The sequence below is a fragment of the Porites lutea genome, chromosome 9, assembly GCF_958299795.1.
Source record: "Porites lutea chromosome 9, jaPorLute2.1, whole genome shotgun sequence".
NCBI lineage: Eukaryota > Metazoa > Cnidaria > Anthozoa > Scleractinia > Poritidae > Porites > Porites lutea.
This window is the reverse complement of record NC_133209.1, coordinates 11,484,909-11,511,425: the sequence shown is the minus strand read 5'-3', so window position 1 is coordinate 11,511,425 and position 26,517 is coordinate 11,484,909. Positions and strand designations below refer to the sequence as shown.

The following is a 26,517-nucleotide window of genomic DNA, read 5'->3' as shown; positions in this document are numbered from 1 at the left end:
TTTATCGAGTACGATATCATGAGTGGAACTTGAAAAGAAAAAAAAAATAAGTACATCATGAGCGAATTTTGACGATACAAGTAAGTTTTGTGGTGAAAAATATATCGGTTCCAGTCGTTTAAATATATATCGATTCTCCTTTGCAAGTCATTTGCGAATGGCACACGAGTTGAGCCTTAAGGTTTACAAAGTGAAAGCTTGTTTACTTCGCCTACAGTGCCGTGTAAGTTCAAAAATATAAAACCCAAGTCTCGTTTTCGTTAGATCGCATTTTGTTTCAGTTTTTGTATGTAAATGGTAGACATATTTTGTTGATAAAGTAAGGGTACAATAAACTTTGCTGCCAAAGAGTATTAAACAAATCTGACATATACTTTGGGCGTCTAAGTTATTGATAAGTGTATTTACAGGACGTAACTAATCGATAGAAATCGATCATCGAAAATGTAATCGATTAATCGATAATACTCGATAGTACTCGATGTTTGTCAATTGATTAGTCAATTTAATCGATTGAAATCGATAATCACAAATTTTTTGTCGCATCTATAGAAATCGAAAATCAAAAACGTGATCTGATCTTATCATAACACTGCGTAACACTTACCTTCAAGCTTACCTTCGAATCTGCTTTGTTGATAAAGATGATGTTACTTCTTTCTCCAATGGTAGCTACTTTTCTTCTTATTTTTTTTTTTGCCAGGATCACTGCTGTAATTTGTACTCTAGAATCGTCAGAATTGTGGAAAATTTCACTAATGTAGAAATTGGCAAACTGTCGTCCGTTCTCCGAGAATTTAGAAGGGTATTGTTTGAGCGCTTATTGGGAGACACGCATCGTGGCTTACGGAGTGTGGAGAATCTTCATCCATTTTCTTTTTGATCATTGTCGAACGAATCGATAAAATCAATAGCTAATTACAGAAATCGATCAAAATCGAAAATCACAAAGACGCGAGTGATCGATTTCTATCGATTTCCGATATTAATCGATTGATTAGTATCGATTACGATAGATTATGTTCGATTTCTATCGAGTATCAAAAGTATCGATTAGTTACGCCCTAGTATTTAGCAAAACATGTGGTTAGTTTTGTGAGCTGATGTAAATTGTGCAGTGTAGAGAGGTTTGAGCACTAAACCTAGCCTGAATTTCATCCGATTACTTCGAGTCGTTATTACTCCCTCAGTAACGTCTGAATCGACCAGCCGTTAATGCCGTCCAGTGACTCCACCTCTCCTTGACCTTTGCTTTAATTCATGCAAAAAGTAGAACACGATTTTCCAGGGGCAAACCGAGAAATATCGTTTGGAAATTTCTGCATGATAGAGAATTGCTCTATTTTTTTCGATCGTAATTCATGTTTAACATTCAAACTATCAACTGCTTGCAGTACAATTCTGAATGGGTGGTAGTACTATAATCAAACTCGGTCGCAATCACGCAATGAAATAAACACACACACAGTACACTTAGTTCAAAAACAAGAAGCTATTTGGTCCTTAATGAAGAGAAAGAACAAGGAAACAAGAAGGAAAAGCTAAAATGTAGAATCATTACTCTTAATGGTGAAAATAGCAAGAAGGTCGAATTATAACATTGATCGCAGAAAACTTCACATAAACAAAATCACCGGCCGCAGAAACCACAAAGCGGCACTCTCAATAAAAAACCTACCGACTCTCCGCAATGATTCTTCATTCGCAGTTCAATTTAGCATCTCAGTTTCGAAGACAAGGGCAATTTTGCTCTGAATCAAATATTACAATCAATTTTCAAGATTGGTGTGGTGCAGCTTCATTCTATTACAGTTATCACACTGAAATCACTTTTCTGCTGTGTGAACAGACACCCTATCTGTTATGGTTTTTGTGCTGGCAGAGGGTACATGTAGAATAAAATATGTTAGTCTATCCTAAAAACTGTTAGGATGGAATAAACTAGGTGCATGATTGTATAGTAATATGTTACAGCTTCTCACTGTCCTGAGGAGTTGTGGCTTGTTGTCACAGCTCTGGTGCTCAAGTTTTTTTGAGCCCTTATTGGCTCAAACCTTCAACCTACGTAGTTTTGTTCAATTTTCTATGATGGAATTTATATAATGAACATTTTGCAACTTTTTGTCCCTGTTAAATCCACTGGCAGGTTCTTTGCTCATGTTCCCTGTAAAAGCATGAATACGAAACAGACATTTTGAAGTCTGTTTATTAACAATTATTCCATGAGTGTGTGTTGGATACGAGATGGTAGATAGCCAACGAGATGGGTAGCGCAGAGTTGGCTATAATCATCCCATATCCAACAATGGTGAGTGGAATAATATTGTTTTATTAAAAACACCCACAAAAATCGAGAATTCTTCCGAACTTTATTTGTTAAAACAATCGATTTTTAGCTTCTTTTTCATTTTGAGCAGATGCATACAGTTACCATATTTTGAAAACATGGTATAATGGCTCATACATGTCTACTGTGATGGCTAAGCCAATCAAAACTCTAGAATTGCATTATCCAATGATTCAGTTTGTAATAATTAGAAATATATAATGTATGTATGAGAATACTAATGGCACACAGTGCATGTGTAGATATATCCACAAAAGACAACCCATTTGATTGGTACTGAAATAATACTAACTGTATTACTGTGCATTAGTGAAAAGGATAAAAAAGGAGACAAGAAAGGGAAGGATGAGAAACCCCCTGCAGTGCCACTACGCCAGTTGGTGAGTAGTTTGTTAGATATTTTAGCAACAGGCACTGTCTGAATTACTGATCAATACCTTGCTTATTATAATGTGTAATAGGCCATCAATTGGATCGAGAAACACTTGTTGGTAAGAAGAGTTCAGAAATCTCATTTAAAAATACACTGTTAAAGTCTGGCCCACCGATATTTGTTGTATTTTTTTGTTTTTGAACTTGGTGGAAAGATGAATATTTTAATGATCAGCTGCAGGCATCACTGCCACCAGATTTGCAGACAGATGTGCAATTCTATGTCAGTTAGAGTTCAGGGCTCAGTTGTTTGAAAGTTGATTATTTGCTAAGCCGAGGCTAAGTCTTTTAATCTTTGTTCTTAATTTTCATACCAAATTACTGGCAGGCAGTTTTACCCCAGTCAAAAGAGATTGCCTTGGACACTTTATCTGCACAGTAGATAAGCTACACCATAAGATTTAAGCAAAAAAGTGGAGCTTTTACATGTACACCAGTTTTAATGGCAATTAGCTGTAAATGAAATGTTTTCTTTTGTTGCCAGTTCCGGTTCAGTGATAGGTTGGACATTATACTTATGTTGCTGGGAACTTTATCAGCAATTGGCCATGGTGCAGCAGTTCCTCTACAGTTCATCATTTTTGGTGATCTCATTGACGAATTCATTAACTTTGGAGCCTTAGTAAATGCTAATTCAACCATAGAGCAACCTTTTGATCTTGAAGGAGAAATGGTTCAATTTGCCTTATACTACGTTTATCTGGCAATTGGAAATTTGGTGGTAGCCTATGGACAGATGGCAATGTGGTCGCTAACTGCAACACGGCAAGTGAAAAAAATGCGCTTGGCTTTCTTTAGATCGATACTCAGACAGGATATTGGTTGGTTTGACACCAATGACTCAGGAGAACTCAACAGTCGACTCACTGAGTAAGTAACAATACACATAGGAATTCTTTGCAACCATTTTAGAAGTACCCAGGGCTGTGCTCTAGCAGAGCCCGGTGGCCCCTGGCACCTAACTTTTGTCCTCGGACGACTAGAAAATCTTAGATTTTTCATACAAATCATAAGCTGGGCACCCTAGATTTTACAGTTTCAGAGCACTGGGCTCCCTTCAATTTTCCTTAGAGCACAGCCTTGAGTACCTAGACTCTTAGCTAATACTAGTCCATAACTAACATTACGACAGCTACTGTGTTCTTTGACTTTTGTTTAAACATTTGCGAAGTCTCATAGGAGCAGAAGGTTTAATGGAGCTCCCTCTACTTACAAGAGCCCAACTTTATTAGCTTTCTACTGCGGGGGGATTGTGTCCCCACAATCTGTGGCAGGGAAGTGCAATCCCTGGCTGCATTTTACCCCAGAGTAAGGCTTAGCCCTTGGAGACAGGTCCGGGAAAATATCCACTCCAGGGTGTGGACTTTCCTTTTTTAATTCCCAGGGTTTTAAAAATATGTCTCTGTTACTTCAACTACAATAATTTTCCAATTAAACAGAATTTTTTAATCTAAAGAACAACAACTCTGTACCTGTTTACATAACATAAAAATCAATCAATGAATCTTTTTGAATCGGCCAACATGTTTACAACTTGGGAGATTTACCTGGCAAACGCATCTTTGAGGTCTATCGAAAGTTTTTTTCTCAGTAAGTAACAATTAAAAAAGTGGATGGTGGCGAAGCAGTTCAGAAGAAGCGATAAGAAGAAGATCTTGACGGTGAATTGGAAAACGTAGATGGTGCAGCAGAGCTGAGGAGACGATCCTAAGCAAAAACAAGCTCGTATGGAAAAAATTCCGTTCAGACGTTGGTTGAATGATTTCAGCTATTCATTTTAATGTGATGCATGATTCAGCAATCAAAAAAATACTTGCTATTTCTGATTGTACTAATGTTTGCTTTATTGCCGAAGATTTACTCTATTGTGTTTAAAAAGGAATGCTCCATGTCAGCTTTAAATAAACTGCCATTTTAATTTACTTAATTAACTTCCCAACCGTTTAAAGCGGAATATTGGCCCTTTCTTGAAAAATCTGGCCCCTAAAAATGGGTTGTTGGGCGACTTTGGCCCTCAAGTAGAATTTTCTGGCGGGAACACTGCTTATTACTCAAATTTTTAGGTTGAGGATTCAAGCATTAAATATTCAATCGTGACTGTAGCATTCTTAGAAAAAAAGAGTGGTGATCATTCATGACTCAAAAGTGTTTAAAAAAATATTGTTGAAAAAAGTCACATTTAGATAAGAAGTGGGTTTTAGTTAATCTATTGCTACAATGGGAATATATTGTGTCTTAATTTTTATTACATTTTGTACTTATCAGTAAAATCCAGCTTTGTCGACCCTCCTCTCAAAAAAAATTTGTACCCCTCACAGCCTTGTCTATTAGGAATTTATAAAGAAACTTGAAATATTATTATAATTTTTTTTTTGCATTTATTTATTATTAAATAGTATTTTCATTTTCATTTGTTTTGTTTTTGCACAGAGACCTGAACAAAGTATATGATGGTATTGGTACAAAAATTGGCATGTTCCTTCAAGCTATCACAATAGTTCTTGTGGGTTTTATAATGGGTTTTGTGTATGGCTGGAAGCTTACTCTTGTCATCATTGCCATCAGTCCATTGTTGATGATCGCGGGTGGTATTATGGCAAAGGTATGTTCTTTTCAATGCAGTCATGCGTGTTACCCTTACATGTACCAGCTTAAAGCTTTGAGGTACCAAAGCTGAGAAAAGATGTGCTTTCTCTTAATTGCTCTTATACTGTACAAATACAATTAATTAAGGGAGAAAAATTTTCAAATTGGCATTTGCGATTTGATGATCAAAAATGTTAGCAATAACCTGTAACCGATATTTATTCAGCTTTGTTCCTTATAATTCAACCGGAAAAAGATTAAACAAAGTTTCAATCCTCCAAGCTTTTAAAGAAATGAACTGTCTTACAGGCCAAAAAAACCCTTAACTGCTTAAATGCAGGTGGCCAAGTGAACAGAATGTACCATTATCCTTGGGTCATTGTGGTTTAAACTGCCATTGTTGTGTTTATTAAGTTGTTGTGGCATTTAATTTATAAAAGAGAACTTGATCTGTTTAAACAAAAATGTTCTTATCTTATTAGTATTGTATTTTATTTTTTTAAAGGTTAAATTCCCTTGAAAATGATCTACTATCCATTTTTTTCAAACATGGCACAATTTCAGCCATAATATATTGCATTAAAAAAATAATAAAAAGATGGGGTAACCAGCTTGTTTTCACCCTGTGTGCCCATAATAATATTTCTGAGTCTTTTTTCCTTTTGCATGCGGAGTTTTCGAAACTTAAACAATCGTCAAAACTTCTTATTTTATAGAAAAAAGTATGATTCTTACTAAAACCTAATAGACCTGTTTGTTAATTGTCTGAGCTATATTTTTCTCAAATTACCTGATCTTGAAAAAATGTAAAGAAATGGACATTTTGAACATTACCTCATGCGTCTCTGTGGCTGTAAAATAAATACGGAAATTCACATCATTCATATCTAAAAAAATTCAATTTCTACCATCCAGATTTTTTTCTCCTCAACATATATTTTTTGTGTAGCCATAACAAGTAAAAACACCTTTTTAGTTGGCTAGAATTATCAAAATTGCTATGAAAAGCATTAGAACTACAAAAGGGGCCATAATTACCTCTTTTTAGGTGACTGGTGAAAATCATTGCTGATTCCTTTGAAGTTGCAATGTTTTGCTCCCTACATACAAGTGATATGCTGTGCCAAACCAAAGGGAATTATAACCTTAACTGAGTATTTTCTATGAGGTGAAATTTTCAGGATTTCTGTATGTTTTAGATGCTATCTGCTGTAACTGCCCAAGAACTTGATGCTTATGCAAAAGCAGGAAGCATTGCTGAAGAAGTGTTGTCATCAATAAGAACTGTTGCAGCATTTGGTGGGGAGAAGAAGGAAATTGAGAGGTCAGTTGTATCAGGGTTTGAGCTAGGATTTGATCACTGGGGGACAATTTGTCCCCTTGGCTAAAATTTTGGGGGATCATTTGCTCTTTCAACAACAGTACGCTCCAGAAATGAACCAATGGCAAAGCCTTTAACATGATGGCTAGTGCCCAGTTTTTCGCAACCTAATCTGTTTGCACGTTTCAGTGACGAAGTTCCAAGATAAATTTGTAAGTTTACGGCAAGTAAATATCCCCTATAGCTGAAATAAGTTTCAAATATGTTGTACAGACATATATTTGATAAGATTTCTACCAAATTTCGCGGTATTTTTCCTGTTTTTGTGAATTTCGCGGCTCCGCGACCGCGCGAAAAATCAGAAGCCCTGTCTTAGATTTCCGACAAAAATAGCAGTAGAGCGTGACTGAAACGTAACTTTGGAATGAACTTTAAAGGTGCGATAAAATATACTTTCCACGTTCTGTTTCAGCTTGCAACTTCTGTACCGAAATAAATATCTTCGTGTGTGCTTCCTTTCGAGTTTTTTCCCTAAATTTTGAAGGGGACAAATTGTCCCCTTGGCCGTTTTTTAAAGGGACAATTCCAATTGCAGTGCGGGATTGGCGCAAAGGCGCGGCCTGGCTCAAACCCTGGTTGTATACTACATTGTATTTACTGAAATTTATTTACACATATTAAGTGGTCTAATGAGAGCAGCCAGCTGCCAGGTGACACCTGTTAAAAGTAGTACATATATTTCCCAGGGCAACATATAATTATCTATTTTGAAACTGTTCATGCCTTCAGTGTATACATGAAGTGTTTGTGTGCACACTCCTTTTTTTTGTTCAGAGAAAAGCTTTTACACGTGACTGAGTGTGTATTGGACAATACACAATGTACATACTTACTCAATCAATGTGATTTTGCACATGATTACTGTATGATTTTTTTAAATGTTGACTTAAATGCCTCAAAGTTATTAATATTGTAATAAATTGATAAAATAAATTATATTAAAGAGCCTGCCATTACTAAAAGTGCTTTTCATGGGGGTCCTCTAAAATAATCATTTGGACACATAATGTTGACAATTTACATAAAAAACTATCCTCTAGAATAAAATATAAGAAGCAAGTAAAAATTAAGAACTATTAATAGTAAAAATATTATGAAAAACAAGCCTAAGATAAGTCACATAAAAACTTATTTTAAATGTGCTGTTGCCACTGACTGCACATGTTGGCAATTACCTTGATTCAGTTTTTTTTGTTTATCCTGTAGATACTCCTCTCACCTGGGAAAAGCTCGAGACTTTGGTATCAAGAAAGGTATCATGTCAGGACTTGGTATGGGCTTCTTTCAATTCACCATGTTTGGCAGTTATGCATTGGCCTTTTGGTGAGTTAATCAATTTTGACTACAATTTCACCCAATTTGTTATGTATTGTTCTGCTTTGTAACTTTTTTGTGGTGTTGTACCATGTTGATTATTTGTTAATATCCAATTGCCCTTAAGGTATGGTGCGAAGCTTGTTATAGATGATGAATTGACTGGAGGAGACTTGCTTATTGTGAGTACATGTAACAGCTAATGCCGTCATTTCCAGCAAGATTAATTTTTGTCACTTGCACCCTTTTTTGACATCCTTACCGAAATACACAATTAATGGCAGGGTTGTCGCTAAGATTTCAAGTTGCCAGGTAAATACAACAAGTAGGCGGGGAATCAAACGGCTAGGGATTTCTTTTGGTTCTATTTTTCTTCTATTTTCCAATAAAAGTAGCCGGGGTCCACTCTCTTAGTAGCCGGGGAAAATCCCCGGCCCCCAGCTCTTAATGACAACCCTGAATGGTAACAAGTATATAGTGGTGTAATGATTAATCGAATTCTCGATTAATCGCGATTATGAACATTCAGTTAGATTCACGATTCTTTGCTTCCACGTTTTGATTTTGGTTCGATTTTTGCACACCTTTTCCAGGTTACCCTCAGTGAGTTATTATATTGTGAAATCAGAATCCAGAACTCTTTAAAATGTATATTTTTGATTGATGAGCAGAGACAATAGCAGTTTGTGCGCCATTTTGTGTTGCCTGGTAAAAGTACTGTCCTTCAACCACCCCTTGAGAACTTCCAAATAAGGCAAACCATATGCGACACGCTCTTTGTCAGGTTCTCAAACATGGCAACGAACCAAGTGACTGTGAATCCTCCTGTCCATATGTTACTATTCTCAAATTCAGGGTTTAGGGTTGCATGTTGTTAACATTATGCGTTATGTTATAAGAATTGAGAAACATTTATATAATCAAATTGAAATAATTGAAATCGAAAGGCAGAATAATCGAAATCGAATTGAATCGCAAGGAATATGAATTGTTACACCCCTAGTAACAAGATCCGTCAAATTCTTTCATCAAAAATCATCTGCTCAGCTGCATTATTCATAATAGGTAAAATTGCCCTTAATAAGGGGTGAGAACAAAAAGTCAGCCACAGAAATGAATTAATTTGGAAATGTACCAAATCAACTGTATAACCGTAACATATTAATGCCAGATCTTATGGCCATTATCCCTTCACATACCGTCACCCTTATTGATGCTACATGCATTGACCAGCTGTTTATTTTTAACAGGTATTTTTTTCAGTCATGTTTGGTGCTATGCAGTTGGGCCAAGCTGGTCCAAATTTTAATGACATAACAACAGCGCAAGGGGCAGCCTATCACGTTTTTCAAATTATTGACAGGGTAAGAGTTAATCATTATCAGTTTTGATCACAGTGTATATCCAACCCAACTCCTGCCTCCCCTTGCCAAACACCTCAGGAAATTCCAATTTGAGTACAATGCACAAAGTTTGCAGTTTGATTAAAGAGCAGTCAAATCTTCTCCCTTCAGCTGAAATTCCTGCAGTTACTTTCTGTTGGAGTGTGGAGAAGATAATTTTAAGCAAGGTTCATGGGATGGGAGATCAGAGGTGGGGTGGCAAGTAATAAAATGTTTTAGGCAGACTTTCTAGCTTGCCATGTTATATATGTAACACGTATATATATTTTTATTTTTGTAATACTTATATTTAATAGGAACCTCCAATAGACTCCAGTTCTACTGAGGGTACTGTCCTTGACCAGAATTCTTTCAAAGGAGATATTACATTCCAAGACCTTGAGTTCTACTATCCATCACGACCAGACATAAAGGTACTTAAAATTAATTATTTAATGATACCAGAGTTGCTTAAGGTTAACGGCGCAGTGTAAAATGATAACTGTTGTAAAAAGGAAAATAATCTCATCATAGTGAAAGCTATTTTGTGAATGATCCTTGAGGATTAATTTATTTAGGAAAACAAAATAAAAAATATAAAGATCTTAACAGCGTTAATGTCAAATGCATTCATTTCATAGAATTTAAAAAATGAACACCAGTGATTTTTTGTTACCAACATAAATTGCATCCTCAGATTGTTGGCATGAGTGAAAGTTTGAATAAAATGTGTTTTTTTATTAGATTTTGAATGGTTTGACGCTGACTGTGTATAGTGGACAGACAGTTGCATTAGTTGGTGAAAGTGGCTGTGGCAAGAGTACAGTTGTCAAGCTGTTACAGAGATTTTATGATCCTAGTGGTGGCAAGGTAATTAATCGTTACATGTAATGTCCAGAGTTCCAGCCAGAGTGCGCCATTGCGTGAATCCGGCAAAAGATCGAGGGTAGCCCCCCACCAAAAGCATTCAAGGGCCATTATGGCCCTTTCCCTTTTTAATTGCCTGGGCTTAAAATGGTCTCTGTTACTTCAACTACAATAATTTTCCAATTAAACAGAATTTTTAATCTAAAGAACAACGACTCCATACCTTTGTACAAAACAATGAACATGAAAATCAATCGACGAATCTTCTTGAATTTACCTGATTTTCTGTGAGTGGTCTGGAGACCACTGAGCCTGGACTTGGCTTTTGTAATATCGCAGAAGCTCATGGGTCATGGCGTCTCGAAAAAGGATGAACCTGACAAACACATCTTTGAGGTCTATCAAAAGTTTGTTCTTAATAAGTCACGAAAAAGTGGATGGAGGTGAAGCAGTTCAGAAGATGCGAATGGATACAGTTCTTGATGGTGAAGTGGAAAATGAGATGAAAAAAACTACTTGCTATTTTTATTGCGTATATTCTGATTGGACTGTTTGCCTTATTACCGTAGATAATTTCCTCTATTGTGTATAAAAAGGGATGCTTCATGTCAGCTTCAAATAAACTGCTATTTTCATTTCTTTAACTTTCCAACTGTTTCTTCTCTTTTGCATGTTAGAGAGATACTGGCCCTTTCTCGAAATATCTAGCCCCCACAAATTGGTTTGTAGTGGCCACTTTGGCCCTCAAGCAGAATTTTGTGGCTGGAACACTGAATGTCTATATGTTAACCCTCACTAGTAGCCATCATATTATAATTAAGGTTATATCATGTATTTCCTTGAAAAATAAGCAGCCATGACAGGGCTATTCTGATATTTTGTCACGGTGTGATTTTGCATAATTGGCCCCAAAATCATGATACCCTATATACACAGCCAAACGAGGCCCAAATGGTGTGGTCATAATGCCATGAGTACCCCTCCCTCACTTTCTAGCATAGGAAGATTATGTCACAAGCAATTTTTTCAGTATAGGAAAAAAGTTTATTTTTTGAGGCATTTACAGTTTTCCTTTTAAAGTGTCTCCACCACCTGACCGCGTACTAGTCTTGTGAGGATCTTTTATGTCCATATGTCTGCCTATTCTCTCCGATAATGGTCTGGCTACCACTTGAAACATCAGCTTTTCTATATTTTTAATGGTGAACAATAAACATTAATATTTACTTTTGTTAATTCTTTATCAAGTTCTTTGATAAAACCGAACTTTTCATTGCTGACAAAAAAGACAGTTTCAAAACCTTTAAGCGGCACCGTCCCGCTTTAATTAATTACATGTATATTCTTCTTTGAGGAAGTATCTCTTACCTTTTCTCTGAAATTTTAGATATGATTATTGGCCAAACAATAAATTCGACAGTTCTCAGAATTAAGAAGTTCATAGGTTTCATAGTATTATGAATTAATTTTAGTTGTTACATTTAACATTTTTTTCAGAACTACATGTATGTGCCTAAAAAACTTGAAATGTCAATATGTATTTTATGTTGTGGTTCAATGTTATTCTTGGTTTAATTCTATTTTGCTTTGTTTTTGAGTATGCTAATGTATGATAGTGAGTTGGGAACAAAGGAAAATAAAATTTTAACCCAGGATAAAACTGAACTGCAACAATTATATATGAATTTCATAAGTCTAGTCTCTGTACTAAGATGGTTTTTCTGTTGATTAAGGTGGTTGTTGATGGCCATGACATTCGCAGTTTGAACTTGAAGTGGCTGCGTGAACACATTGGTGTTGTGAGTCAAGAGCCCGTTCTTTTTGACACTACAATAGCAGAAAATATTCGTTATGGCAAGGAGGGTGTGTCACAGGAAGAAATTATAAACGCAACAAAGATGGCTAATGCTCATGATTTTATTTCCAGACTCCCACAGGTTAGTTGGTTAGTTGTTTTTACAATATGAAGAAAAGATGCGAAATATTGATTATGTTATGCATAATGTGTTATGCTGTTGAGATGAGTCAGGTGATAACTTTTGGTTGAATTGAAGTCCTTATTATCATCTAATAGATGTGTAATTATTAAGGATAGTACATGTACTCTGTTATCCTTGATCTTACAGTGTACTTCTTAGTTATATTAGAGCGATTTTCATATGACTTTGAAATGAAAACGCACCAACAAAACAGAAACAAGAAATGAACGGAATGAGAGCAATTTGATTGGTTTATCAAATAGATACAAACGTGCATGGCTTTTGGTTGGTTAATTGAACACTAGGGTGAAAAAACTTCATGTCCCGAGAACTTTCTAGAAATCAATGGATACTTCGCTATGACATCATGCTGCAACACGATTGGCCAATGGAAGAATGCCTCCTCCATATTAGGGTTTTCTTTGGTGGGAAATTGAAGAGGCCATGTTTTGATCTTTTCATCCATTCGCCAATAAAACAACAACAACAACAAAAAACTGACGAACAGTTACCAAAACCATTTTTCAAGGTCATTTGAAAATCGCTCCATTTCACTGTTTGCAGTTTGTAAAACAAAAACAAAACAAAAGTCAGCTGATTTAGAGAAATATAATGCCTGCCACTTTCTTTTTCCACTACTTCAGAGTATGTTGTTCATTATCTTTCTCAAACTCATTAATAATTCATAAAGAAAATACAGAGGAAATTAATGTTCAGTGAGTGTTTGGAAATCAGATGAAAAACTGCTCATTTTTGCAGCCTTGATTTCTCCCTCTAAAATATTTTTGTTTGAGAAGTAATATCAAGCATTTGACACAGTGTTCATCACCAGATGAAACATCTCAAAGTTCATCAAAAATACTCTGCTGCCCATCGTATTTTCAACTCTCTTCGCAGTGTTTCATCTGGTGATGAAAAACTGCGTCTCATGCTTGATATATTACATGAGGAACACTTTCACTTTCATATGAACTTTTCTTTCTGACATTATTTTATTAATTTTTATAAATGCCAGGGCTATGAAACACTTGTTGGTGAGCGTGGGACCCAGTTAAGTGGGGGACAGAAACAGCGCATAGCCATTGCAAGAGCTCTTGTTAAAGATCCCAGAATACTGTTACTTGATGAGGCCACTTCAGCTTTAGACAGTGAAAGTGAATCCATTGTACAGGCTGCTTTGGACCAAGTGAGTTCTTACAGTTTTTTCAGAGTTCTTGCAATTCCACATTGCATTTTGCCATTTACATTGGCTTGCCTGGGTGATGCAATTGCTGTGAAGTTTGTTGTTGTGCATGATTTTGCGAAGACTTATTGCAAAATGTTTATTTTTAACTTAATAGAAGGCCAATGATTTTTGATCTGTTTCTCTGAACTTTCATTTCAGGCTCGTCAGGGTCGAACAACCATTGTGATTGCTCATCGTTTGTCAACAGTTCAAAATGCTGATGTCATTGCAGCTATTCAGGAGGGTGAGGTAGTTGAGCAAGGCAGCCACGATGAACTCATGCAAACAGATGGAGTTTATCATCAGTTAGTCACACTACAGGTATATCTATTGCGGCATGTCTCAGTAATAATTAGACACACTTTAAAAGGATGTCGCATTAATTGATTTTCATGTAGTGCCCCTTTATTTGTTGTGAAAGATCACGTTACTTTATTGTGTTCTTTTCCATAGACTTTTGAAGAGGAAGGGAACGAGGGTGATGACGATGATGATGACAATGAAGGAAAAGATGTTGAAGCAAAAGGTTTTAAATTGTTTATACTCGTCTCCCATAAGCCAGATAAACATACATGTACAAGTCTGTTGAGATTATATCCTTGCTTCATTACACGTTTCCACAAAATCACTTTAGGATGAATGCCTTGCCTTTTGACACAATCCAATATGCTTCAGCATTTGAAGCTTATAATCTTTGTCTGCTGGTTGGACATTTAGGAACTGGCTAGGTTACCTACCTAATTATATAGTTGAATTTAATTATTGGAGAATTCGTCAAGAATTCTCCAACCCCTTGACTGGAGTGTTTACATCAGGCTAACAAACACCACAAGAAAGTTTTCTATTGCTTTTGTAAAAACAGAATAGAATAAAAAATCGCAAAATAGGAAGCAAGTGCAGCCTTTAATTTTTATTGTTAACTTTGACAACTTTAGTGGAAATAATAATAATCTGAGTGTTACGGTTTCACTCGTTTTATTTTCTTAATCTGAACAGGGACTGTCACTTAATATGCAAGCCTGATTTGTTTTTCAGAGTCAACAGCTGCTGCAAATTTTATGCGTAGCATGTCAAGCATGTCTAGTGATAGTGAACATGAAGGGACTGAGTTTGAAAGAAAACTATCTGTTAGAGCTTCACGCAGACTGTCAGCTAAGAGAAGACCCAGCTCTGCTATGGACAGATCCAAATCTGCCGGCAAGGTTAGCTGCTATATTCAGCCTCTATAAAACTTAGTACTATCTTAAGTGTTGATTTTGGAGAAAAGAAAACTCAAGTGTTCCAGAAAAATGGCTGGTACAAGTGAACTATTGGGTAAATTCAGAAGCATATTACCCTATGCTTCTGATAAAATACACAATGATCAACTAGTTGGAACTTGCAAGCATTTGAGTTTAGCGAGATCATCACGTTCATCTTCTAGACCTACTCTCTAAATTATTCTGGAGTATTCTGGAATGGCTACAATTACACTGACTATTTTATAACAGATTAGATTTCTAGTTATCAGATTGGACATGAGGTAGTATAAGCGTAAGTTTTTATTGTATTACTTAGAGCAAGAAAGACAAAGATGGCAAGGAGAAGATTATAGAAGAAGAAGTGCAACCTGCCCCAGTGATGCGCATCATTAAGTTGAACACTCCTGAGTGGCCATACTTGTTGTTTGGAAGTCTTGCTGGCATGGCCAATGGACTCTTTCCATTTGCGTTTGCTCTTGTTCTTTCAGAAATTCTCAGTGTAAGTAAAGCACAGTGTGTAATTATAATAGCAACTTAGAAATTACATTTTACAGATTCTCGTGCAAACTAAATTTAAGCTATAGTAAATCGATATCTTGCATGTATCTTTGCCTAATTTTTAGAGTCAGATCAAGCAAATCCCTTAATGTTGTTTTCTGTTTGAATTAAAAAGACAGCTATTTGCAAAGCTTACCAGGTATTGAGAAGAAAAAGATCGAATGATGTTCCAATGATCTGGATAGATCATTACATGGCAAGGGCAAGAAGGCTAAATTTTCAACTTGTTTGTTTTGATTTCAGGTCTTTACGCTGTCCAGCAAATCTGAAATGAAAACAGAATCTGAATTTTGGGCGCTCATGTTTCTCGTTATCGCTATCGCTAGCTTTGTGGCCCAGTTTATCCAGGTAATGATGTTTTCTTTTTAAATTACATATAATTATCGTAAAAGTATTATTTCGTGCAATGTATGTGCTCTTGATAGTTACTAGTTTATTATTTATAGAAGTGGCCACCGCTTTGTACTCGAATAATGAAATTATCCAAATATAGCACAAAGCAATTATAGTTTAACATTAAAGGCAGATCAAGACGGTTGGTGAAGTTGAGTATGATACTTTTGTCATGTTGTTCTAAATGATCGCGTGTTAAAACGCATCAGGAAATATCGCCGTATAATGTTTTCCAGTGTTACCAACTGTCCGAAGGTAAACCCGTCTGGATGGTCCTTAACAGGCCTTAGTAAACCATAACACTTTTTGGAGTGTAGCTACTCTAGCCATGAGTCTTGTTCGGTCTTTCCCGGTCAGTATCTGGTTATTGCAGTTATGAGCCTAGTGGGATCCTTAAAACTCAAAGCGTGGCAAAGATAACCATTCTGATTTTTATCTTAAAACTTGTCAAGCTAGACACGGTATTTTTATTGACCAAAACTTTCATTCCGGTTTCTTTAGAGCGCAATGTTTGCCAAGTCCGGTGAACTTTTAACTTTGCGGCTGAGGCAGAAGGCATTTGAAGCCATGTTAAGACAGGTCAGTATAACTTAGGTACTGTAGAGTCACTTTTAAGAAACAGTAGAAGGTGCGCAGTACAAAATTACTGGATATAAACAATGTAAACGAGTCACTGCTCTTACAAAAACGTTTTTGAAATTGTTAGGAAGGCAATCACTTTTTCTGAAAAGACACAGCCTGCAGTCCGAATAATCAGTTGAAAATCCTGGTTGGAAAATCAAATGGTTCGCGCCATTCTGTTTGGGAAGCTTCAGGAAATATGGGCTGCGGGTCGTACTTCCACCACGTCAAATTTTGTAGTTTTATGTTTGATATACATGATTTCTATGCGGTTGGTTCGTGAAAATAGCAAGCACCCCTAGTTGGCATTTAATAATAATAATAATAAAATATTTATATAGCGCTTATACTTTTCAGTTCTAAGCGCTTAGAGTCTTGGCCATCAGCTTCTAAATCATCGTGATCATCAGTCAAAGTTATTTCACTGGTTATAATTTAAATTTTTGTGACAGGGCAGGGTGCGAAGAAAATCATTTTCACAGCTTTCCATTCGGGCAAGCCGAAGCTAGCATTTACTAGCCCAGACGTCATTTCAACTAGCCCCAAAAGCTTTTTGACGAGCCGAATTGATTTCGCAGTTCTTCTGTTGTTCGAATTCCTCAAAGTTAAAAACAGAATTCACTAGCCCGATAGCAAAATTCACTAGCCCCGGGCTATCGGACACTACTTTCTTTGCACGCTGCAGGGATTGTTTTTCCTGAAATCACTTGATTTAAATTAATAATATGACAGTGGTCCCCTGACCAGTGATAGTTATCAGCATTGTTGTCGTTCTCTTCTTTTGATTTCAATAGGATATGTCATATTATGATGATCCACTACACAGCACAGGAGCACTAACTACAGCATTAGCAACACACGCCTCCGCTGTGCAAGGGGTGGGTAACTGATCAGTTTCATTTTTTATTTTCCTTTTGAGTTGCATAAAGCTTCTATTTAAGCTGTAATGGAGATGAGCTTAAATAGCATGATGTGCGTTACAAGGCCTTAACGTTGAGTCATGTCAGGTCACTCCTTTCCACGCAGTTCTAAAATGAAACTTGAAGCGTAATGTCATGCGTGAAGCCGATTATTATTTTGCAAACGTTAGTTTCCTTGAACTCCCCTCCTCAGAGCATCCACGCGCTCCTCCTTCCCCTTAGTCTATACGGGTTCTCTCCCCTATGATACTATGCTTGTCCTGTGATCATTCGCTATGATCGGCAACGCGTGCTCGCTTTTCTCCTCTTTTTTCTTTCTTTCTTTTTTTTTTCAATTCCATTTGCTTTAAAGCCTGATGTATTCTCGCCTTTCTACTTAATAGAACTGTTCGTTTAAGATACAAACAAACACTTACGATGTCAAACAATTACAATACAGCGTATTGTATTAATATTATTTATTTATTTATTTTTTGTTTTTAGGCTGCCGGTAGCCGTCTTGGTAGTGTGGCAATGTCCATCAGCACATTTGTTGCCTGTACTGTTTATGCATTTTATAATAGCTGGAAGTTGACACTCGTAATTCTGGCCTTTATTCCTATTTTGGTCGTTGCAAGTACTATTCAGATGAAGGTCTTTGCGGGATCGTCGGTTTCTGATGATAGCGAAGATGAACTTATCCAGTCTGGCAAGGCGAGGAGTTGTGTTTAATAATTTATTTATTCAGTTTTTTTTTTATTTAGGTATAATATTTTACAAATGCCAACAACAAAGTATCAATTGAACATACATGTGCAGCCTTTCTTTCGCTTGCTCGAATTTGGCGTACTCAAGCGTACTCGAGAAAGACTTTGAGTAAGATATATGTTGAGCACGCGCGGCATGTTGCTTGGATATAGTTTCGAACCCAGGTCTATTAGCCGTGTGCCTGCGACAGCGGGCTCGATTATGACCATCGGTTTATCAATAAACGGATGCTGGCACTCGAAAAAACCAGTTTGACAAGAGAGAACAAGATTTGCTAGTCCAGAAGTTTGGGCTGCGGCAACCTTCCTCACTCCTCGCGCGCAGGGTGACATGTAGCGTTTTCTCGTGCAGGATGGTTTTTTCATAGTATCCTTTGTAGTGTTTAGAAGACTTGGCCAAACTTATGAACGCTAAAGGGTAAGATGTTTAATTAACTCTTAAATCCTCTACCAGGAGTCTCAGGGTGCCAAGAGGAAAGGTTGAAAAAAATCCTTGTAAAAATCCTGTTTAGTTACATAGTAAACAAGATAGATAAAAGTAGCTAAATACAATGGAAAACGAAAGAGTTGAAATCTAGATATTGATGTTAGTATTGACTAAGATGTAAAAATGATGTTTTTGTTTTCTAGTTGATGAAATATTTTGTTCTTGTAAATTGTTGACGAGCGGTTTTTTTTTATCTAGCTTATAGTTACTGTAGGCACTGCAGTAATTATTTTATGTTCTTTATTATTTACAGACGGCAGTTGAAACCATTGAAAATATCCGAACTGTGGCTTCCCTAAGCAGAGAAAACACTTTCTATGAGAAATATGCGGGCGCTTTAGTGGGTCCTTATAAGTAAGTAAACATTTCTTTATTTGTAGTCTTGACATTTTTCCCACATATTTTATAAATTGACCTGCAAGTGAAGTGCGAAATGGCATTAATTAGTTTAATTTGTTGATTCACAGACAGGCTTTGAAACGTGCCCACCTCCAGGGAGCCTCGTTTGGCTTATCAGAAGCGTTCATGTTCATCGCTAATGCGGTGGCATTTTGGTATGGTGGAAAACTTGTTCAGCAACGCGAGATCGACATGGAGCAAGTTATGAAGTAAGAGTTACTCGTAGGTTAGAAGATTGGGGGTTGGATAATGTGGCTGACAGAAGTTTTCAACGCTTTCCAGCGAGGAAAATGTACCATTCCTGGTCGCCTCTTATCATAATAGTGGTTTACAAAAAAAGTTCATTTATCAGTTAATAAGCTAAAGCCATTAACTCTTCCTTATTTTCCAACTTATCGTGATATCGTAATAGAGGGTGGTTATGTCGTTGCTATAGTAACCTGTTTACATCGCCTTTATTCAGAGTATCGCACTGGCAACGCTAGCAAACCCTCCATTTTTTTTCTTTTTTTTTTCGGGGTGGGGGGGGGGGGGGAGTAAATGTAATATTGACAATGACGATAAATGTACATGTAATTTTGTTAGCATAATGATGATAACTTCTTCATTTAATTAACCTGTAGAAAATATCAATTACTTTTTCGCTTTTTGTTTAAGAGTGACTTGATCGCGTTTTTATGGAAAGCACTTGATAACATCGACTTAAACCAAAGTGTGAGCCTGCGAGAATGATTACCTCCACCAAAACCTTGTTTTCACTACAACCGCCGGTCACTGAGTCTGGTTTAGATCGGTGTGATCTAGCTCCTTCCCGTTTTTATTGGCTTTTACGGGGCTTGTCAAAAATGTGTTCCTAAAAACAGTCCAAAAGTGCAAATCGGCACAACACCAACCCAGTCTCAAGTGAACCGCCATGGTTTCTTTAGAATCCACATCTGGTAACGATGATAGACACTACGCCTTAACCCTTAACGCCTTAAAGGGTCGGTATTAGAAACCTTTAGATTCTAAGACGAGAACGACTACGAGTACGAGATGTTATCAATAACAGGTAGTACTCGCGCGTGAGGCAGCGTCATTTTGGCGGGAAAACGTGGTAGCCGTCGTCAATCTAGTAGGGAACTTAAGATAGAGACGTTTTCGGGGCGACCGCGACCGGACTGGCAGAGCAAGCCTGGAACATAGGCAGCCGTCGCTTCCCCCCAAATTCGAACATTAAGATCGCAGTGAACTCAGGAGGACGGCGCCTTGGAAGACTACCGAAGAGGAAAATATGGCTTCACATAAAGAATTAAGGGAATTAATGCCTATTTGCTTGCATGCAACAACAATAACAACAACAACAACAACTTTATTTCAGTATTCTCACGGTAGTACGTGGTATTACCTACTATTCTAAACAATTTTCAATACGTTTCATTCATACGATACTCTAACGAAAACAGTGAGCTAAAAACACAAAATTAAAATATTGGAGTTCATACTTTTTGTCTGGATACTTTCATTTGGCTCGTAGGACAATTTTGTCCGTGTAAAGCTCACTTGAAATGTGACTCGAAGAAAACAAGGACAATTTAAGGACGATAATCTGCAAAATTCTGGTCGCTAAACGCAACAAACCTAATTGAAATGAAAGTTAAATACTCACGTTCTCGCCACAACGCCAAACAGACCAGTTTCACGTCGCCGACGGGAGCACGACGGCAATGTGGTGAGCAAGAGCATGCGCGATATCGCATAAATCATGACGTCACATCCGGTTGAAGTTGCCGTCGCCCCGAAAACAGGGAGCTTTAGCATCGACGACGGCAACGGCAGCGAAAACGTCAGTTTTAAAATGAATTCCCCTTTTTTTTAATCTTTGTCGCGTTTATTCCAATTTGCTGAAAATGGCAAGTGTAGGCGAATTTCCCTGGAGTTGATTTCTTGAGGACCGCGCTCAAGTTTAGAGAAGAGATTCGTCGTCGCTTGTTTACGTCCTCCATAAAACTTGCAATTAGGCACTTTCACGTCGTAGTCGTGCAAGGACGGTGAAGAAATGTACAAAAAAGCGTGATGCACGTGCAAAGTTGTTGTTTTGCGTAATAAACCTATTGTTTTTTTGACGTCCTGGTTGCCGTCGCCGTCGTCGTTGCTAAAGCTCCCTAACGTTTCCCTCTTAAGTTCCCTACTACTAGTTTTAGCAAGAATGTCGTAGTGGCGTGAACAAGTTATCAAATGTTAGAAGTTTCAGCATTTTGCAATCGAGGGGGCGGGGGGGGAGGAGGGCTCAACCTCCCTTAATAACGATAACAGTGCTAACTTTTCTGGAGAAAAAAAGTACAATGAAGAACTCCGAGGTGTCTATTTTTTGACAATACGCGAAAAAACTTTAAATCAAATCTCGTACTCGTAGTCGTTCTCGTCCTCGAATCTAAAGGTCTCTATTACCAAGGGTCGGCGTGATGGGCTTCGTTATCTCGCCACTTTCACTTTGTGATAGGAACCTGTTACCCAGGGTATGCCGAAATACTAATGCTTGTAACCAAATGGTTCGTTTAGTAGAGGATAGAAGTTTTTCGTGCAGTTTTTACTTGTTGAGGAGGGAATGTTTGGCAGAAGAACAAAAGAACGTTATTAATTACGACGGTTGTTTCTGAACGGAAGCCCTAGCTTTGTTTTATCTATATGTAAAAGTTTTTTCCGCGAGATTTGAATCCATTATGTTTTCATTTCGTTGGGAGTGCTCTCACTGATTCCATTAGCTGCTTAATCCAGTCAGTGGAAATTTGAATTTTGATCATCTGTGAACTAAGAATATCCTAAAATATTTATTGAGTATCACTTGGAACTGCTCTTCGTGAACTAGAGCACAGAAGCTTAGGGTTTCACTGTTGTGCAAAGTATGAAATGGTTTGTTGTATTGTCTTTTGTAGAGTGGTGTTGTCTATCGTGATGATGGGTTTTGTGTTGGGTCAGATTAGCGCTCTGTCGCCTGATTATGAGAAGGCCAAGGTGGCGGCGGCTCGTCTCTTCAAAATCTTCGAGCGTAAGACCCTCATTGACAGCTCGTCTGAAGATGGCTTGAGACCGGTAAGAAAGCTATAAACAAAGATACTGACGCTGACACAACGTTGATACTGATGTTGGTACTGTAACTGATTCTGGTACAATGGTGCTACAACGTTACGAGATTATGATTACCGAAGCACGGCTGAGGTGCTCTTTAACATGTTTTCAATCAGCCAGACTCTTTAAGAACAAACGGGGAGTGTATTTTTATTCTTCGGTAATCTTTCTGCGAAAGTGATTGATCTGTCGTTCAGTGTAAACGTTTTTTTTTTTACTTCATTTTCTGCGGGTCTTAAAGTACCAATTCTAAAAGCTACATTTTCGAGTAGAGCAGAGATGTGGAACTATTGCAGCTGTTTACAGTTCTACAGTCATTTAATTAATGGTGCAGAAAGTTGTTAGAGCTAGGCGTTAGCCTTTGGTTGATTTTGGTTGTGAAGCTTAGTTGTGGTTAGCCAACAGAAGTCTGACACTATCTTTTTCCCTTTCTATTTGCAGGACTCCTTGAATGGCACAATTCAATTACGAAGCGTGCGTTTCCGCTATCCAACCCGACAAGATGTCAAGGTGTTACGAGGATTAACGCTGTCTGTTCAGAGAGGACAGAAGCTTGCTCTTGTTGGTTCAAGCGGCTGTGGTAAAAGTACAGTTGTTTCTCTCTTGGAGAGGTTTTACGATGCCGAGGATGGCGAAGTGGTGAGTTGATGATATAAGACATTATAATTATGAGTCCTTATTTAAGTAAAAAAAAAATGATAGATATAATTGAAAACGTCAATAAATTTCTAATTATCTATTTGCAGGCGATCGATGGTAATAATGTTCGAACATTGAACATTCAGTGGCTGCGTTCTCACATGGGCATCGTGTCACAGGAGCCTATTTTGTTCGGCTGTAGCATCGCTGAAAATATCGCATATGGTGATAACTCACGTGAAATAGGAAAAGGTGAAATAGAAGAGGCAGCCAAAGCGGCTAACATACACAGCTTTATTAACTCTCTTCCTCAGGTAAATTGATAACGTTTATTAAAATTTGAAGAGTTTCGCTAAATAAGAGTGCATTCCACTGATCGTATTCGGGATTATTTCTGTTATTTGGCTAACTTGTTTTACTATTATAAAACTATGTTGTGTTGTATTGTTTTATTATTGTAAAACTATGTTGTATTATATTTTTAAGAAAATTCGGGATTAAGAATACGAAGAAATTTGTGACAAATCTCTTCGCGATTTTTTGGACCGCTGGAATGCTACATACGGCAGCCAGATATTTAGATTCTACCACTGGATTACCAACTTTTGCAATATTATTGGATGGAAAGTTCTAGAACCCTGCCGCGTTGGAAGGTCCTTTTTTATCCATACAACTACAAGGCTTGAAATAACGGCCCAAAAACAAACAATATAAAATCGCAAAGCCGGTTACCTGGTTACAATAAGTTAATAAAGAATTTGAACCAGTTTAGAGATTTTCTCGACTTTGTCAAGCGTCATGAGGTTAATACTGAACCACGGAAAGCTGAAAAGGTCGTTCTATACAAAACAAATATTTCAAGTTGTGTTTGTCTTCTTTTGTAGGGCTACGATACTCTAGTGGGTGACAAGGGTACTTTGATTTCCGGAGGACAGAAACAGAGAATAGCCATTGCTAGAGCTCTGGTCCGTAATCCACAAATCTTGCTCCTTGATGAGGCTACCTCGGCTTTGGATACTGAAAGTGAAAAGGTAAGAGATGGGAACACGAGCCATTTCCTCGAGTTGACCACAGGCCAAGAGAAGCAAAGAAAAAAGCGTCCTTTGAGGAAGGAACAAATAATTAGGAAAAGTGAGCATAGGGGCCTAGTGTTTGCGATGGCTTTTTTTGTCACCTCAGCCTTTGCTCTTCATGCCTTTATTCCCTGAATTTGCCTTCTTCGTAGTGAACTTCATACAGGGTTCAATTGCAGGCTGAGTGGGGTGGGGAGGAGGGGGGAATACCTCCACGGTTAGCTTCAATACCACGCCCTAGCGATTGCCTGTTTTACTACAAATAGATCCGTTTACGCAAAACGAAAGTTAACAGATAGTGTCTTATTTAAAATATAATTTAGTCCTCAACGTGATCGATCAATTAAGGCCATGTCCACACGAATCTGGGCATTTTGGAAACCGCATATTTTTATCCGTACTCGTGTGTACGGGGCCATAAACCCGCGCTCTGGAGTGCGGTTTCAAAACGGTGCGGTTTCGGCGCCGATTCGTGTAAATAAGTATGCGCTTTCATTCGTGTGGACGTAGCCAAGTTTAATGATCATTAATCAGTTTCCGTACTGTTTGAACCACAAGCCATATTATAATCCTAGACTTTCACTCAACTAAACTATTTTGCGGTCGGGCAAAAAAAGAGAAAAGAATGAACACTTGAAGGGGTGTGGCTTCCAGAGAAGACCAAGCTGCTAAGTTAAAAAGCCTGGTTACAAAGTCGACTCGAAAACGTGGTCTTTTCAACTATCAAATGTCTAGACAGCTTCTAAAAAACGTAGTATCGATGTTAATTAAAGACAAGGACATCACAACATACTAATTGTGGTTAATAAAACAAAATCGTGAGCCTGAAATAAAAGTACTTGCTTCTTTCACTCGTGAATCTGGATTTTTTTTTTTTCTTTTCGAAAAAATGGGTCGGTCGGGCGGTGGGAAACGAAACATTTAATTGGGATGGCCTAATATAAACACCCTATTGGGCTAATGATATTAAACTGGGTTTTTGCTTCTCAAAACAGGTTGTCCAGGCGGCACTGGACCGTGCAAGTGAAGGTCGTACAGCCATCATTATCGCTCATCGGTTGTCTACCGTACAGAATGCTGACATCATAGCGGTCATTCATCAAGGGCGTGTGGTAGAAAAAGGCACCCACCAGGAGCTGTTGGCTCTCAAGGGAATTTATTACGGTCTCGTTACTGCGCAAATGCAAACCTCAAATAATTAGTTTCTTTTTAGCAAATAATATAACTAACTTTATAGGCTGGTATTGGCCAGGCCCTAGTTGTTCAAAAGATGGATAACGCTATCCGCATGGATAAATCACTATCCACTGGATAGCGCGCAATTGGTTTCTCCATTAATTATTTGATGGATAGTGATTTATCCCGGGGATAGCGCTATCCAACGTTTGAACAACCCGGGCCAGGTCTGAGTATAAGCTCAATGTGGTACCCACTATGAGAACTTTTTTAAAAAGTGTTCAAGGATTCCTATACTTAGTATATTTTATTCTATACTTGCGTCAGATATATAACCACACCATCGCCAGGCTCTCAATGTATCAAAAACCTGACACTAAGTGCACGTATTTGTAATTTCACAAGTGCAAGCAGTTCCTGCATATTTTGCATATTTTGTCAATATGACATAGAACTGTTTTGTAGGTCTTGTTAAAACTGTTTGATTGTGTGGGGTTTTGTTCTTTTTGAAAATTTATTCTTGAATTCATCCGTAAAAGCCGAGAGCACTTGGTGTTTTGCTTACCGTCATATTTGTGGTGGAATACACCGAACCTTTGGATTCATATTAGCCATGCATATGGTTATGAAAACTTAGTAAGGTTTTGAATACAGGGTTTTCCATAAGTTCGTTCCTCTAATTTCTTGCACTATAACTTTTGATGAAAACTTTATTTTTTTATGAATGATTTCTAGAAGATGCGTACTTCTCTATCGAGTACATGTATTCAGAATTTCAGTAACTGGCATGCCCCTTTTGTTTTTTATCACATTCTGTAGCCGTTGCAGCATGGAGTGGGATACAGCATGTAGACCGACAGATGATCCATTTTGAGCATTTAATCACCTGGTGTTTAGGAGCCAGTTCAAGCCCAAAACAACATTTGTTTAGTTTAGGCAGCTGAAAAAAATATATATTAGGCATTCATCCAAAAAAGATAATCATCCCGGTCCACTTCCACAGCAAGGCTTTTGTACTTCTACAAATTTGAGACGAACTGAGCGTTACTTGGCAGACTAAGCAGAGGGTTTTTTTTTTTGCCATCTCAGGGGCCTCTAATTTAAAACATTCGCTTTTCATGAACCTGTTCTGCACTTGGCTTGCTAAGTATGTGAGAGCTTCCTCGTCTGTCCTTCTTTAAAACTATTTTAGCTGCTTTATTCAGGACTTTTGGTCTTCCCCTTCGTTTCTTGCCTTCAAAACCTTCATTTCTCCATGATCATTTCGCCACCCAACATTCGGATTTTCCTAGCTCTTTTAGCAGTTATTACAACGGATAAGCCAGTAAATCGAAGTATACATGCTTATGCTCTCACGTAGCGGAACGTTTTTGCATAGAGGGGGTTTATCTTTCGTGATATTCACAAAATACAAGGAAGGAGTTCGCGCAATTTGGGCTATAAAATACAAAAAATATGTGGCTGGAAAATATACTCACGCACGCCCACCTTTGACGCGGAAGTACACAAATCGAATAGTCGAGTCAAAAGATGGCACAACAAGTGTGAAATTGGTGAATAAGATTGGAAGACACAACTTTTGTTTAAATGATATGCTTACCAAATCCAATCATACTGAAATACAGACTTATAAAGTAGAGGAA

The 26,517-nt window shown here is 37.6% G+C and overlaps 1 protein-coding gene across 4 annotated transcripts in view; it reads left to right on the top strand.

Moving 5' to 3' along the window:
• The window catches only part of LOC140948456 (ATP-dependent translocase ABCB1-like), a 34,160-nt gene extending 7,643 nt beyond the window's left edge, over window positions 1-26,517 (top strand). Inside the window, exons 2-27 of one of the 4 annotated variants that reach the window (XM_073397695.1) lie at window positions 2,658-2,727; window positions 3,264-3,649; window positions 5,210-5,381; window positions 6,565-6,689; window positions 7,953-8,069; window positions 8,188-8,242; window positions 9,311-9,424; window positions 9,760-9,876; window positions 10,187-10,312; window positions 12,043-12,246; window positions 13,304-13,474; window positions 13,673-13,834; window positions 13,967-14,039; window positions 14,549-14,715; window positions 15,071-15,253; window positions 15,556-15,660; window positions 16,207-16,284; window positions 17,121-17,204; window positions 17,730-17,939; window positions 18,733-18,833; window positions 18,947-19,087; window positions 21,794-21,950; window positions 22,428-22,625; window positions 22,733-22,939; window positions 23,510-23,656; window positions 24,694-26,517. In XM_073397695.1, coding sequence (XP_073253796.1) covers window positions 2,658-2,727; window positions 3,264-3,649; window positions 5,210-5,381; window positions 6,565-6,689; window positions 7,953-8,069; window positions 8,188-8,242; window positions 9,311-9,424; window positions 9,760-9,876; window positions 10,187-10,312; window positions 12,043-12,246; window positions 13,304-13,474; window positions 13,673-13,834; window positions 13,967-14,039; window positions 14,549-14,715; window positions 15,071-15,253; window positions 15,556-15,660; window positions 16,207-16,284; window positions 17,121-17,204; window positions 17,730-17,939; window positions 18,733-18,833; window positions 18,947-19,087; window positions 21,794-21,950; window positions 22,428-22,625; window positions 22,733-22,939; window positions 23,510-23,656; window positions 24,694-24,900 — 3,877 coding nt within the window. In that variant the 3' untranslated portion in view covers window positions 24,901-26,517. Of the gene's footprint in view, window positions 1-2,657; window positions 2,728-3,263; window positions 3,650-5,209; window positions 5,382-6,564; window positions 6,690-7,952; window positions 8,070-8,187; window positions 8,243-9,310; window positions 9,425-9,759; window positions 9,877-10,186; window positions 10,313-12,042; window positions 12,247-13,303; window positions 13,475-13,672; window positions 13,835-13,966; window positions 14,040-14,548; window positions 14,716-15,070; window positions 15,254-15,555; window positions 15,661-16,206; window positions 16,285-17,120; window positions 17,205-17,729; window positions 17,940-18,732; window positions 18,834-18,946; window positions 19,088-21,793; window positions 21,951-22,427; window positions 22,626-22,732; window positions 22,940-23,509; window positions 23,657-24,693 lie in introns of those variants that run through there. The other 3 variants (XM_073397696.1, XM_073397697.1, XM_073397698.1) reach the window with 3 other exon arrangements.